Source organism: Gallus gallus, chromosome 2, assembly GCF_016699485.2.
Source record: "Gallus gallus isolate bGalGal1 chromosome 2, bGalGal1.mat.broiler.GRCg7b, whole genome shotgun sequence".
Classification (NCBI taxonomy): Eukaryota; Metazoa; Chordata; class Aves; order Galliformes; family Phasianidae; genus Gallus; species Gallus gallus.
The window spans coordinates 41397221-41412903 of record NC_052533.1 but is presented as its reverse complement, the minus strand read 5'-3'; the positions used below and the strand labels follow the sequence as shown (position 1 = coordinate 41412903).

General features: G+C 41.4%; 2 protein-coding genes across 5 annotated transcripts in view; one reads left to right on the top strand and one right to left on the bottom strand.

Moving 5' to 3' along the window:
• Window positions 1-12828, top strand: part of CAPN7 (calpain 7) — a 29184-nt gene extending 16356 nt beyond the window's left edge. For 3 of the 4 annotated variants that reach the window (XM_418783.8, XM_046937989.1, XM_015281764.4), the window contains 9 exons: window positions 70-214; window positions 725-824; window positions 2133-2268; window positions 2693-2768; window positions 4454-4599; window positions 5067-5129; window positions 7270-7400; window positions 8640-8732; window positions 8817-12828. In XM_418783.8, the coding sequence (XP_418783.3) occupies window positions 70-214; window positions 725-824; window positions 2133-2268; window positions 2693-2768; window positions 4454-4599; window positions 5067-5129; window positions 7270-7400; window positions 8640-8732; window positions 8817-8961 (1035 nt within the window). In that variant the 3' untranslated portion in view covers window positions 8962-12828. The remainder of the gene's footprint in view (window positions 1-69; window positions 215-724; window positions 825-2132; window positions 2269-2692; window positions 2769-4453; window positions 4600-5066; window positions 5130-7269; window positions 7401-8639; window positions 8733-8816) is intronic. The other variant, XM_040694601.2, reaches the window with a different exon arrangement.
• Window positions 12829-13896: 1068 nt separating this feature from the next.
• The window catches only part of SH3BP5 (SH3 domain binding protein 5), a 42585-nt gene continuing 40798 nt past the window's right edge, over window positions 13897-15683 (bottom strand). Inside the window, exon 9 of the mRNA NM_001030989.3 lies at window positions 13897-15333. Within this exon, the coding sequence (NP_001026160.3) occupies window positions 15152-15333 (182 nt within the window). The 3' untranslated portion in view covers window positions 13897-15151. The remainder of the gene's footprint in view (window positions 15334-15683) is intronic.

The following is a 15683-nucleotide window of genomic DNA, read 5'->3' as shown; positions in this document are numbered from 1 at the left end:
CATGTTCATATAAATAGAAAAATAACCTTGATAAGGTGAATCCAGCAGTTTTATCCTGTGTTTTTTCAGGGGCTTAGATTCCTCCAGTTGAAAAATCCATGGAGCCACTTACGTTGGAAGGGACGATACAGTGAAAATGACACAAGAAGTTGGACCCCAGATTTACAAAAATACTTGAACTTTGATCCAAGAACAGCTCAGAAAATAGACAACGGTAATAAGGCATAGAAAGTCACTATATATTCAAATAATGCAGACCTTGGTGGTTTATCCCTGCCGAAAGGTGGAAAGAAACACTTGAGCACAAGAAACAGGTGGAGTAAGTGAGGAAACCCTTTTGTTTAATGCCACTTCATTTCAACAACAGTATGCATCCAAGTGCATTAGATTTTACCATTTTATTACGAACTTCATGCAGTATGTAAGAATAGTAGGCCTGGCTTTTGGTAGTTAGGAGAGATTAGCTCATTATTTACATAGATCCATTTAGTAAGGAATTAGTGCATCCGTAGAGTCTGGTAGTTAAAAATCTTTCTTGGTTTAACTTGTTTGCTTTGTGGGTTAAGTTTAACTTCAGGAATGTAGGCAGTGCAGATGTTACTACTCTGTTTCATATAAATGTGGGATTTATATCAGCTGTATTATTTGCCTGGAAAGGGACTCTTGAAAAATGAGTAAATTAAACATTTCTGGTAAGCAAACAATAACAGCACTTCCTTTTTAGGGATTTTCTGGATTGCCTGGGAGGACCTGTGCCAGTACTATGATGTTATTTATTTGAGTTGGAATCCAGGTCTTTTTAAAGAATCTACATGTATTCACAGGTTGGTCCAAGAGAACAACTTTTGTGTCAGTGTAACGCTGAATGTCTTGATGAGGTGCTTCCTTTCTTCCATTTTTTTTTTCTCACTGCTGAAGAGGTTGGGTTAAAGAGCATGGTTGGAGTCCAACTTCCCAATTCTAAATTCTGAGCCCAGGCTTTTGTTTTGAGTTTTTCCATAACACTGTTGAAACTCCTGTGATCTTTGTGGTGATACTGTGGGCCTAAGGTTGTGTAAGTGGAAGCTGACCTCAGTACCACATCTCTGTATTGGAATAGAAATCAGATTTTGCACAGTTGGTGTTAGTTTACTCAGTCACTAGGCAGTGCTTCAGTGCCCTAACTTTTACTTGGAATTCATTTTACTTGGCAGTTCCAAGCCATTTGTGCAGTGCATGTTGTCTTTACAAGGTGTGTTTGCTCATGCCGTAGGAGTCAAAGTCCATTTATCACAAATTGTATGTTATCTTCTTTAGCCATCAATTTATTTGAACACGACACCTGTCTCTCTCCTAGTATTCATCTCATTCAGTCTTTTTCTAACCCAGTTAGAAGACAAGTGCCTCTGTTTCTGAAAGTTTGTTTGTTTCTCTGGTGCAGTACACCACACTTCACCCCTGCTTCCACATGGCTTCTGTATAAGTTAGCTCTGCACGAGCTCCATCATCAATAGTACAACTTCTCAATTTGTCTGTAAAGGCTCCTTCCATCTTTGTGTTCAGATTGACTCCAAAATGGGCTGTCATGATGTAGCAAAATGGTCTCTGAGATGAACATACACATTCAGTCATCTTCTACTCTGTATTTCCTTGTATTATTAATGATTGTCATACCTCTGTGTAGGGCAGTGTCTAGCACAGTGCGAACTGCCCTAAATAGTGGCAATAATAACAGAGATAAATTGAAGCTTAGTTAATAATGCAGCCATTCACAAATGCTGTTCAGTTCAAAGGGGTGGGAAGTGTCAATGACACAAATAGTTTTATCCGTTTCTGTTCCCTGTGTGTCATGCTTTGTGCTGTCGTCAGCACCATTTTTTTTCCCCCATGTTTTCCTTGTCTAGACAGTTCCCAAGGCAGGTTTGGTAATCAGATACCTCAAGGTACCAAGCACCTTTCCAAACATTAAGCAGGTTAATTTTTATTCAAAAGTGTACCTGAATTGAAGTCTGTAGAGGAGGAGGGGGGGAGGAAAAAAAAAAAAAAAGCAAGCTTTTGGACATAACAGCTCATATGAAGCATCCTACAGTTAGAGAAGTATAAGTCTCTTTGTTTTCAAATCTGATCTGCTGAAATGTCTGCATTGCTCCTAGTACTTGGGATGCAAAGCAAGGCCCGGTGAAGGATGCCTACAGCCTGGCCAACAACCCGCAGTACAAGCTGGAGGTGCAGTGCCCACAGGGTGGAGCTGTGGTCTGGGTGCTGCTGAGTAGACACATCACAGATAAGGTGGGAGTTCTCTCCTTGTGCTTTCCATATTCTGAGCTCTGTAGTATCTGTCTGTGATGTAAATATAAACAGTATTATGTTGCATGTTCCAGGTATGTGTGCATGTATATGCATAAACTTTAAATCAGCAGTACGGATACCTGCTTACAAGATGGTCGAGAGAGACCCAGTGTAAAAATTGAGTGAGGGGATTATATTCCACCATAAGAGTACCAAAGTAATTCTGACTCCCAAGGGCCTGAACTTCTTTTCAGTTGAATTAGTGGTAGTTGGTTTAATTCAGACATTTAAAAAGATAAATGCAACTATCGGACCATAGCATGTGGTGATCAAAAGAGTGGGAGAATGTGTGTTTGATTTAGATTAAATGCTAGTTATATTCCACAGAAGCTTATAACTCCATTTGTTTTGGGTTTTTTTATAGGATGACTTTGCACACAATAGGGAATTTATTACTATGGTTGTATACAAGACTGATGGCAAGAAAGTTTACTATCCAGGTTAGTATACCTCAACTGTCAAAAAAGATGATGCTTAAAAATAAATGAACACTTGCAGAGAGTTCTGTGGGAAAGAGAGGCACAGTTTGTTTTAATGCTGCAAAGCTCACTCTATGAGGTCAGTCTTCTGATGTAGTCGTTCAGCCCTTTGACCACCTTAACAGACTGCATGGAAGGAATAAGCCAAGCTGTATGTGCTTAAGATCTTAACCCTACTTGATTTTTGGAGCTTTATTGCAGCTGCGAAAAGGCCATGTATATTATATTCCAGGAAAGATAGACACAGGAAGTAAGGGTTAATGCTCATGTAACAGATAATAGGAGCTTTTAAAGCTCTTCTGAACAAAGAGTGGAATCTGTGCTTTTTTTTTTTTCTCATTTGGGTTTGTTTGTTTAATGTTTTTGTTTGTTTTTGTTTTTTTTACCTATTGGAATAGCTGATAATGGTTGTGGGCTTCATCTCTGGTCTTGTTCAGTGTACTCTGCCAACCAGTTTGCCTAGAATCCAAGCTGTCTTTCAGTAGAAAACATCCACTGAGACCTTCCCAAAACATCAGGTTGTGCACGAGCTGATCTCGTTAAAGAATTTGCTTGTCCTTACTGCCCAAGGCATGCCTGTGATGCTGTTAGTTGTAGCAGTGCTTATTTTCTATCTGTTATACTGAAAACATTCAGCTCAGCAAACAATACACTTCTGTACGCTGGAGGGAACTGTTCTGTTGTGCTTGAAAAAGGCAGTTTTCCAGCAAGACCATTAAGGAGAGCTGGATGATTGGTCTGTTTTGTCTCGATAACCAAACTCTTTCATAAACTTTTAATTTCATGAGCTCAAACTCATTTGAAACCTTTTTCCATGGAGATAGATTGGTCAAGCTACAGTGTTATTTTTACCATCTGTTAAAATGAGATCAGAAGAAAACAGGTTAATCCTTTGGCACTGATTCAGGGATTTCCCATTCCTAAGCTTCTGGTTGTTTTATATTAATCATTTGCTTTGTGGAAGAAAACAAAGGACCTGATCCTGGGTCTATTGAAGTAATTGGCTAGATTTGTTTCTGCTTCACTAAAATTAAAAGAATTCTGGAAGTAACCAATTAGAGACCAGATAACAAATCGTATTGTGTAATTGTAAAAGGAAAATGTTTGGGATGCTTATAATGAATACTGGATTTGTATTGTGTAGTGATCGTAAGAGAGAGGGAGAGAGATGGAGATGTGTTTTTGTTTCTCAAAGACACGAACATATTGCAAAGTCTTGTCTACCAACTGCAGCTGCCCTATCAACAGAGAAGGGAGCTTCTCTAGCAGACTTCTCATTGAATTTTACGGAGTGCTCAAACATTCCTTATCTTTTTCTATAAATTTCAACATAATCATAGTAGGACTCCTTTGAACAGAGACGTCGGTGAGAGCTGGACAAGTAGTTCTCTCAAGTCATTTAGGCTGTACTTTCAAGTGCAGAATTTGTCCTGTCGTGTGATGTACATCTTCAGAAAATGATAGTTGCTCTTACCTGTCCGTGCTTTCTATGAGCAAATCTTCAGGCTCTTTTCTTCTGAAAGCACTCAAGTCTGCTTGTAGTCTAAGGATAGTACCAACAGTCTGACTTTCTGGGCAGAATTCACTGATTATAAATGGCTGGGAGGTTTCTGACTGGGAGAAGTGTTCATTCTTTTCTTTTTCAGCTGATCCTGTTCCATATATCGATGGCATTCGGATCAACAGTCCTCATTATCTGACCAAGATAAAGCTGACCTCTCCAGGAACGCATACGTTCACATTAGTGGTGTCTCAGTATGAGAAACAAAACACTATCCATTACACCATCAGGGTATGTACTGTTGATTTCATAACAAATGTAAATAAATATGCACAGTGTCCTTTATTTGTCAATGTGATGAATGAGCACACTTCTGGGCCCATGTTACTTAGGGGAGGGAGGCTGTGAATGATGGAGCAGAATCACTGGATCACCTGCTTGATAATATTCTCCATTGCAGCTGAGACAATATAGGGTGTCAATACAATACAGTGGTGGTGGGGAACTCCTTTTGCCATCAGGCACTACCTTTCCTTTTCCTCTGAAATGCCTTCTGATAAGAGATAGGTAAGACAGAAAGAAGTCACTGGAGCCCAAGTACTAAGGCTGTATTTCCTTTGTGGTTGTTTTTAAAGCATGTAAATATAGCAAGTATCTAAAAAAATATTTGTAGGTAGTTCTGCTTTTTGTTTTTTCTTTTAATATGTCTTGAGAAATGCCAGATGAACGTATGACCAACGTCTGCTTTTACCACACAGGTGTACTCCTTGTGCAAGTTTACCTTTTCCAAGATCCCTACACCTTACACCATTTCCAAACGGGTAAAGAATTTTTTTATGAGTTACTAAGTAATTATTCTGCTGTGGTCTTTCTATGTTTGAGATGTATATGGTTTCTAAACAGAACTTTCCACTAATGTCCAGAAATGCCAGCTCAGGCTGTCTTCTAAAAAATCGAACTTCTTTAATTAAGGAGGTCAACTAGAGCTTAATCTAGCATACCTAGTGCAAGATCAACCCTGTGCTTAGGTTGCATATAACTTGCCGAACAAGTTCATAATAAAAAAGCCTTTGGTAGCTGGCTAACTCTTTTTACTAGTAAGGATAGTGGCGTAACTTTTAGCAGCATGAAAGTCCTATTCAGTATATAGGCTCTATCTTCATCATAAGAGTATTACAGCTGTACTGGTGCAGATACAAAATCTTTTGTGGAACCTTTGGAGTAACAACCTCTCCCCTAATATGTAATGAGTGTGCAGAGTGTTGCTCACTTTTGAGGAAGTGCATTATTGTCTTCTAAAATTCTTGGCACCACAGGGCATAAGCAGCAGTGGCAAAGCAAAGGCACCACAACTGAGACTGTGACAAATGGACTTCTTACTTACGATGGTCACAATACCTTACAGGTCTTAAAGTTACTAAGAAATCTCAAAGGTCTGTTATCACTGGGATAAGCACTCACGCTGTCAGATAGGAATAAGACAGTACACAGATGGTGTATTTCATATAGAAATGCTCCCTGAGAGTAGAGCAGCACCAGGTGGTAAGAGCAAATGCTTGGCTAAAATAAGTGAGAAGCCCAGGTGGTCTGGAGGCCACGTGCTGCTGTTCTTACTGTCCTTGAATCTCACCAGCTCAGGAGCACAGTAAGTAGCCAGAGAGATTCCTGGGAACAATGTGACCGTATCCTCAATTGTTCCAGAAACCACTGTTTCCACTTAGCTCTAAAAAACTAAGCTTAGTTTGGCAGAATGGTTTAAGAAGTGAAAAATGCACCGAAGATGACATGCCTGCTTAAGACATGTCATCTGTTTTACACTGTGTTAGTTTCAAAAGAGAATTAAGTACGTGGAAGCCTCCTGTTAACTATTTGAAGGTGTCTGTCTACTATTCAAATAAAAGGCATGTTTTATCTGTCCATAACTAGCTCTGTCTAAATGATTAAATACAGAAGGCTAGTTGCCTGCTTAATTCTTGTTTGGTAACTGTATTGCAGTCACTGCATTTAAAGACAAGCAGATAAGTAATTCACAATTTGCCAGTCAAAGAAAGCATTGTTGAGATGGCTTGTAGCGAAGTTGGGTGGTCATCTCTTGTGCTAACCCAGCTGCAGTGGGATTCCTGGAGGAAAGCACAGTTGAGGTAGAAAAGGCCTGGAAATTCACAGCAGCCTCAGGTTGTGTGGTGGGGGAAGAAACCCCCCTTACTTTCCTGACTTGTCACATTTGAGGGTTTTGGACACTGAGTAGAGAAACTAAACCACAGGTTTGACAGAGAGGGGAGGGAAGTAACATATAGGGACTGCAGCTCAGCTATAACTTTGTGAATGCCTGGCATGTTTTAGAAGTTTCATTTAATGACTAGCAGGAGGAACTTGCAAACAGATGGCCCGTTTCTTAAAATCTGAGCAACGTTCTGTCTCTTGTATTTCTTTGTCCTTTTGGAGCCTGTCCTTATGGCTATCTTTGTCTCAGTAGTGCTGCTTCTCAGAGTGCACAGTGGTGAATGGGCAGTGCTGGAGGGAGAGATTCCCAAAGCAAAGGCTACAACACCAGTAGTGTTGTACTTATGCTGTTTTTTGTTTCTCATTTAGCACAACAAAGGTTTGTTGTTGTTTTGGTTTTGTCAGGGAAAACAGCAGCAAAAAAAACCTGCACAGTTGAGCAGCTCCAGGATAGATGGGAATAGAGATCCTTCATCAGATGCGATCTTTTATAGTCAGAAGCAGCTACCTGGTATTTGTGAGCTGAATAATATTACCTTCATAAGGGATCTAAAGCTTTGAGTCAGGTAGTTAAACTTGCTGAATACCATCACGTTCTGACTGTCACTTACTCTTTAAGGATTCCAAGATTACTGTAGTCAGTGACAACTGAAGTGAGAGGTGCTTCAAGCCTTGCATTGCTTATCTATACACAAATTCTCAGGATATAAAATATTTTCTGTATTTCTGACTTCTTAGGTTAACGGACAATGGAAAGGTCACAGTGCTGGAGGATGTGGGAACTTCAGAGACAGCTACAAAAATAACCCCATCTATCAATTCCAACTGGACAAGAGTGGGCCATTACTAATTGAACTGCGTGGACCAAGGTATGTCATACATGCTTCTGTACACTGAGAGTATCACGCGCTAAGGATAAATTGTCAGTCCTCCAAGGGAGGGGTGAGAAGATCCTGGAAAAGCCAGAGATAAGATAGGGGAAGCAGCTATATTAAGCTTTATATTAAGCAGGTATAGCGCTGTTTGTTTCTAACGTTGCCATCAATAGTGATTTAAATCTGCATGCTTGCTACTGAGGAAGTACTTGACAAGGATCCTTGATGAGGGAAGCAGGAGCCTTCTTTTATATTAGTTATGGAGTGTGAGCATCATGAAATTAATTTCCTCAAAATCTGTTACAGTCATGCTACCTTTTCTTTTGTAGTGGAGCTAATATGCAGGATGCTAAACACTTACAGGTTCTTAAATAACAGCCTGTGCAGTAGTTTCAGCTCTGACAATGCACCTACTCTGTGACTGGCAGATCAGAAGGAAGAATTGGATGTTAGTGCCCTATGAAGTGTCTTTCATAGTGAAAGCTTCTTCCCAGAGTTGCGAGTAATACTTATGGGCTCTCAGCTGTTACTGTGGTAGAGTGGACCTTTATTAAATTAGTGCATCTCAGCTCTGGAGAGGGCTCAGGAGGGCCAGGTTTTGGAGGGGATATTCAAGAAAGTAGAATATAAAACAGGTCTAACTTAAAACGTGGTTCAAGTGGTATGATCCTCTCAAACCCCTTTGCAGTATGTGTCAGTATTCTTTATGATACCTAATAAAGGGTAAGAGGAAGCACTTTCTCACTTCTGGTATTCCTTTTCTGTTTGCATTTTCTGCATTAGTAGGTCATACTAGAGTAGTTTGACTGACAGAGCCAGCAGTGCCTGCCACATTCATGAAGAGGTAGTAGACAAATTGTCCCAGGTTGCAGTGAAACATGAGAATTGTGCTGAGATCACCAACATTCACGTTCCTCTGATGGTGATCAGATTACAGCCCAAAACCTGTGCTGCTCAGCCCAGGAGCATCTCACTGCAAGTTTAACCACTTGGGCTCTGCTTTGGTGCAGAGGCAGAAAGCTAGCAGACATTTACCAGATAGAGTTCTGAAACCAAAATGCATCTTCCTCCAATCTGCACATTCATGTCACGGTAAGCTTCTCTGACATTTCTGTCACAAATGTGACAAAACCTAAATGTATTCCAGCTATACAGTTTTCATAAACTTACTCTCCTCCTGCTAGCCCCGATTCCCCCCACAATTAAAGTAATGGTCTGTCACTTGGCTTGCAGGCAGTACAGCGTTGGGTTTGAAATTGTCACTGTCTCAACAGTAGGAGATCCTGGTTCCTATGGCTTTCAGAAGAAGAGCAGTGGGGACTACAGGTAATAAATAGTTGATTCAATGGAATCTTCACTGCTTGAAACATTTCAGACCTTGGTTGTAAGAAATCGCTTCTTTTATCATAGGTGTGGATTTTGCTACCTGGAAGTGGAGAACATCCTCGCCGGAGTCTACAACATTATCCCCACCACCTTCCTGCCTCAACAAGAGGGCCCTTTTTTCTTAGATTTTAATAGCACTTCTCCTCTTAGGGTATCGCAGCTTCAGTGAGGAGACAGACTGATGCATGGCTGTTTAAGGACGTACTCCTGAACTGCCCTGCAGCCTCAGAAAGGTGAATAACTTACTACAGATATGCATAAAATAAAATCGCATTCTAAGTTATAGCCAAGAACACAGTCACCAATTTGGCAGTTGATCGTGACAGAAAATTAGATGTGGTTTTTGCTGCTATAGTATTGGCATGAGCACTGTTCAGCAGGCCTGTGAACAAGCTAAAGTGCTATATTCAGACAAACTGGAAGAACATAATTTGCTGCAGTTTTTCTACAGTTCAAATCAAAATCTAGTGAGTTCAGAGAAAAACTAACACTGAAATTCTCTCCTCCTAAAGTACAGGTCTAGGGGTAGAAGATTTTATTCTGAAATGTAAAAATGTAAGAAAAATATCCTTGTGTATTCTGCTTATTCATTCTCAGGCCCAACTATGTAGTAATTGCCATTTATACTGCTGCCTCGACTGTTTACAGCATTGAAGCACTTCTCACGTTTAAATGTGAGTTCATAGCTGCTAAGCACATATTCCAGACTGCCACTAATCATGTTCAGCTTATCTCAAGTATGTACACAGGAGTAAAAGATAAGGAAGACCTCAGCTTTAGCTACTTCTAAAAAAAGCAAAGGATTCACTCTTACTATCTGAACAATAATTTTGTGTTACTTTAGTACGCATCATAGCACAAGGCAGATATGGCTTTCTTACTGCAAGCTGCCAGACCCCACCACCAGATGGGGATCAGCATTGAGATGGGGAGGGTAACCACCAGCAGTGAGCAGAGCATGCCCTTCACTTGGCAGAGGGGAAAAGGTTTTCATCCAAAGGTGTGCCAGAAGATTCTCTGTACCAACTGAAGTAGCCTCATTTGCTGGTGCTGCTGGGAGAGTGAACTACCCACTATTGGCACTCTAGCAAAGCAATGTTTTATCCTTGTTACTTTTACAAGTGTTTGGCTCATAGGAGAAGGATCATTTAAGCCTCCTCCCTTCCTGAACTGCAGCTGCTAGAAGGGGGCTTGCTGCTCCTGGTATAGAAGATCTCTGTCCTGGAAGTTACCTTTTGCTTCTAAATTGAAACTGATGAAAAAGTGTAGCAGTTGGCCAGTGGCAGCAGTAGGAACACGGTTAAAGTTCTTAAGAAAGCAGTGGAATTGGGATGACTCCAGGAAAAACATTGTTAGAAGGCTATTGCCTGCATTCCTATAAGATATACACACACAGAATAGCTGAAGAGGATTAACGATAACTGAGTTTCTTTCCTTCTTAATTCAAATACTAACTGATCTTAATGTTGCTGGTTGTTTTTTCCTTGAATGACAGAACTGCCTGTGACAAAAGGGTGCTTTTAAAGCCACCACAGGAAGCTCTTTGCCCTTCCTGTTTGTCAAGTTTTCAAGCAAAAAGGTGGCATTTTCAGAGCACAGGTGCCACTTGTTTGTTAGGAAACTCAGCATGTGCTACAGAAGAACCAGAAATACCTGGGGGTAAAATTACTCCTGCAGAAGTCTCTTGGCCCTCTCCAGATAGTCGGAGCTCCTTTCTACTTCATCTCCACCATCAGGCAGCTGGTTAGTGAACGTCTGGCTTTCAAAGGACAGTGAGTACACACACACACACACACACACACACACCTTTTCGGACTGCAGTTCTCTCAGAGGCCATGTGGGCCTTGTGCTGAGCTTTCTCAGTGTGATGTACCACCTTTTGCAGCATATCAGCACAGAGAACAGCATGGGCATAAGCTGAGCAAAAACCTATTAGGTTCTTCGCAGCTGTCCTGGGCTTCTGGGTGCAGCCAGTTGTGCCAAGGACCGTTCCTCCCTACTGAATTTAAACTTCATTTGCTTACGTGTTCCCTGTAACCCTGTGTTATGTGTTTTGCTCAGGTTAAAGCAGGGCAGCAGTCCTGCATGTATTTTATCACCTATGACATCTGAACTTTCAAAATTACAAAAGGCAGATGCCAGAACTGCTCTTACTTCTCCCCAGCTGTTAAGATCAAGCTGGTAGACCACAGTAAAATCAAGTTCTCATCTGTACTAGGATTCTGGTCTAGAGTAAGTTTTTTCTGTTTATTTATTTCTTCCTCCTCCAAGCACATGCTGGTGCCAAAGCTTATGGTGGAAGAAACAAGCATATAAGGCTCAGCTTCCATATTGTACTGAAGCAAGAGCAAGGAACGTACTTACTTTCTCAATGCTCCACCAATGCTGTATCTTAGCAACACGTTACACACAGTAGTCAGTGGATGGGGCTTATGCCTGTAAGGGGACAGGACTGAAGTTTGGTATTGCTGCCCTTTTAATTAAGTCTTATTCAAATACTGCACCTACATGGTCAGTGGAATATCACTGTTTACAGAATGCTCAGGTGTAGTGTTTCCAAGGAAATAGAAAATATTCTTGTAACACGCTCCAGTCTCTGCCCCTTCTGCTTGTAACAAATTCCTCTTATGGTATTTTCTTGCCCCTTTTTTCTTAGAGAAATTGTTCACATAAGTATCTGTATTTTCCTTTGATCTCTTCTGCCAAATACATAACTCTTTTTTTTTTTTTCCACAAATCTGAAAAAAATGAGTGGAGGGTGAACTGCTCCTTAAATTACAGCACAGCCTCAGCTGAAGACACGGGTTATGTTATTCTTTCCCTTACTTCATTGCTATGATTACACCATAGAGATTAAAAAATGCTATGACAGAATATTAGATACTGAGTTAAGCTGGGAAAGGTTGTACTGCAAAACTTCCAGCTGTAGGGAGGGGAACTGAAAGAGCTGCACAGCCACAGCTCAGAGTGGAGCAAGGGAACACTGCCCACATCACTTCCACCATGACAGTTATGACCCTCAACTCTTCTCTGCCTTTTAAACATGAAAATACAAAACCTCATTAAATTTACCAACAAGCATACTTCACTCTGAGTGTACAGTATGTGACTATTGAAAACTGTCCAAGCTGCAAAACAAGGCAGCCAAATACCAATGAAAGCTGGATGTTGGGAGGAGCTCTAAGAGCGTTTATACTTTCTTTGATTCACTGAGGGAAGATTACAACAAATAGATGATTTTTACTTCTGTCATTGGTGCTGAGGGACAACTGGAGAACCCTCTTCAGAAGTTTTAACGTTCTCCATGCTTATACACTGAGAAAGCTTTTCTGTATTTTGGTTTGGGGTTTTTGTTTGTTTTAAATCCTACCTTAGAGCTCCATACAAGACCCTGTGTGCTGCTTTTGGTAACTCAGGATGAGCCACCCCCCCCCCCCAGCACATGCATCTCTGGTTGTTATGCTGGGAATGCATGGGATGAGTCCTTCGTAGTCAGACCCATCAGTTTTCCAAGGCTTTCTGCAATTCAGTACATGGATGAATGGTAACAACACTTCCTCTTGCATCTGCCTCATGAGTCTTGAGTTTCAGTCATACTTTGCTGCTGCAAGTCTCACTGAACTGTTTTGTACAGTGATTACACAGCTGACCATGCAGACAATACGGTGTTGGAACAACTGGCTGCTTACAATTAAATCTACGTACAGAACCACAGAGGTTTTCATTGCTTAGTCAAACAAGGACATATTAATTTGTGTGATAATGCCAAAGAGTAGAAGAATTCCTACGTTAACTGTTGCTTTATACATTCTCGCTGCTCACAAATACTTTGATACACCAGAGGCTTATTTTTATACCCATGAAGGCAGCTACTATCACATTACACATCAGGATACGTAAAGATTCCAACAGAAAAGTAACTGGAAAAAAACTTGCTGATTTACCTGTACTCCCCAGTGATGTATGTTCATTTAAGTTTGTCATATTTATAATTACAGCTTTTACAGAGTTTAAAATAAAATGAGTTTTCCATTAATTTAATAGACACGCGCTGTTTGCTTGTACATCTGAAGTGTGGTTTACCTGCCAAGTGTTGGTGTTGCCAAAGGAAGAATGCTGCAGTGAGATCCTTGCACAGATCCCGGAGCAGTGCTGTGGCTGTATGGGCACGCTGGTTCTGTACCCTCCTACACCTCCAGAGCAATGGCTTCAAGCTGCCGGGAGCTGAATCCACCAATCCCAGCATGCACAAGGCAGCACACGCAACTTGCTTTGATCCTGCTGAACGTAACAGCATTCATTGCACAGCTGCAGAGGTCTCTGGTCAGAACCGGCACTATGAAAGGAATGCTGATAGCAAAAGGTTTAAAAAATAACAACAACAAAAAGCAGAAAAGACCGATAGAAACTGACTGACAAGGGTGGATATTCAGCCTGAAGCTCCTCTGTTGCTTTCTCTAACTGTAACGCAACAGCCAGTAGCTCAATTACGAAAGCATAAGTAAAACACTCCATCTAATGTGATACTGTGGCACCACTTCTCATATTTAATCCTGACAGTGCCAGCTTTTCCCTCAGTAATGGCTGCAGCAGCAGCTAGAAACACAGACCTCTTTTATCCAAAGCATGCATCGGGCCGCGAAACGCTGCAAGTGGAAGAGCTCAGCCTTCAGAGCACATAAATGCATATTTTCAACACTACTACAGGTGGACAACGCTGCACTGCGTTGAAACTAATTCTTATGGAAACAGCTTTCTTGACCTCCAGTTGTGTATGACCTTAAAGCAAATTTCAGCAGCATTAAGTACAGAGGTGTTTGTTGTATAACCTTTAGTACCTTCCTCCTTCCTTTGCATACCAAGAGACTTGGGAAGATTTAGCTACATCTCAGGCGTCACGTAGTTCAGAGTAAAAAGTACAGCACAGACGCAAGGATTCAGAAAGCTGGCAGGAGACAGCAGTTGTGCACACTGCAAAGGTTCTTAAATACCGAGGTGAGAGACTCCAGGCTGCGGTCTTCAGCTGGAAGTGGAGACTTAAAGCCTCACCTTACCTATAGGTCTCAGTACTCGACACACACTGAGCTCAGACAGACTCAAAAGGTGGAAAACAAAAAGGTTTACTGTAGTGTGAAGAATTTTACATTAACTTTGAGAATAGATACACAAGCTGTGGCAAGGACGAAATACAACAGGACTGCAAAAACATATAATAGAAAATACTTCGGGCAATACTAAAATTCCCATGAAATTAACAATATAAACTGACATTTTAGATAAAATGGTGCTTTCAGTAACGCTTAGCCACCAAAACTGAAGAGTCCTAGGATTTTTACTACCACTTATAATGACCAGACACTACTACTGCCTAACAGCGGCCCGCAAACACACCCGTGCCCTTTCTAGTTTTACTGAACGCTTCTCTAGGGCATCCTAACCTCAATCCCTTTCTTTTACAGTTATAAAATCCCACACGGTACAACCTACAGAGAAATTTAAGAACACACTGTCAATCTACACTGGCAGTTCCTTTTCTTCATGCATATTTTAAGGGCGATCCCCTAACCGTAACTGTCCTGAAAACATCTATCACTCCCATTTTTGAGCAATAACACTTTAAGGTGCTGAAAATAATACTTCACTTCTCAGGGGAGGGGAAGGGCGAGGGCCAATCAACTCTTTTTGGCCACTGGGATCACCCTTAGAGTTCCAGCCAGACTCAGGAAGGGGGCAAAAAAGGGCCCACAGCTGCCGAGCAGTACCGTCCTGCTCCTGTCCCTCTCAGGCCGGTTCTTAGAGGCATGACTCATCTTCATCTCTTCTGTGAGCACCAAGGGAAGAGTGAAGGCTTTTAAACCCCCACGTGCAGCTTTCCTGTATACAAAATATTTCTACAGTTTCAGAGTAATACAGACAAATACAGATGTTTAAAGAATATGCCACTTATACTCGAGAGATCCAATGTATCTAAAGAGCATTTCATTCTACAAAACCAAAGCCAAACTGCACGCTGCAAACGTCTGGCTTGAATTTCAGAGCCCCCCCCCCTCCCCCCACCGCCATGGATTTGCACAGGAACATTACTGGTTATTGCTTCAGCCAGGCTGCTACAAAACGATTTACAAAGTCTGTGACATGGGAGCACAGCTTACCAGCTGATAACTTGTCTGGCCTACAAAGGATTTACTGAATAAAAACTTCAGCCCTCGACATCAATTAGACTTCTTAGTGCAGTTTTAGATTCTTAGAGTAAACGCTTAAGATTTGGCATATATTATTGGCACAATGTTCTTCAAACACTTAGAAGTTCATATATAAATATTTATATTCCCATTAATCAGGACGGGCACAAGGAGGACTCAGCCAATCTGGGCAGCCTTTCTGCCCGCACATATTCCCTCTTTGATTTTCATGCACTGAAGGGAGAGCTGCTTCATTCGGTTATCCAAAGCCAACCCCTCGGTGGAGCCGCTCCTGTTGCTGCTCCTATTCTTGTTCACTCTGTCGCTTGCCTTGTTCTCAGCCCCTTCTGCCCTATCCCCTGCAAAGAAAAGATGAAAACTCGATGTTAAACCCAGATATCATTATGTGGCTTATGGTTCAAGTGGATCCCTCTGAAACTTCCTCTGCCAAAGCGCACCAAATGCACGAGCAGGAGCAAGATGCTTTAACAAAAGCAAAGTTGGCCTTCCCAGCTGTTCTCATCTCGTGTGCTGCATCAGTACCTTACAGCACAACAGACTTAGGCTGCAGTACACGAGAACAATGGTAATCCTCCAGTCTGAATTTGTCAGCACGGGCTGGCAGAGCCTACATGAGGTTCCTTTTGGCACATTATTTTTTTTTTTCTGGAAAGCAAGACAGCAACTGAACAATAAACTCAGATTTTCC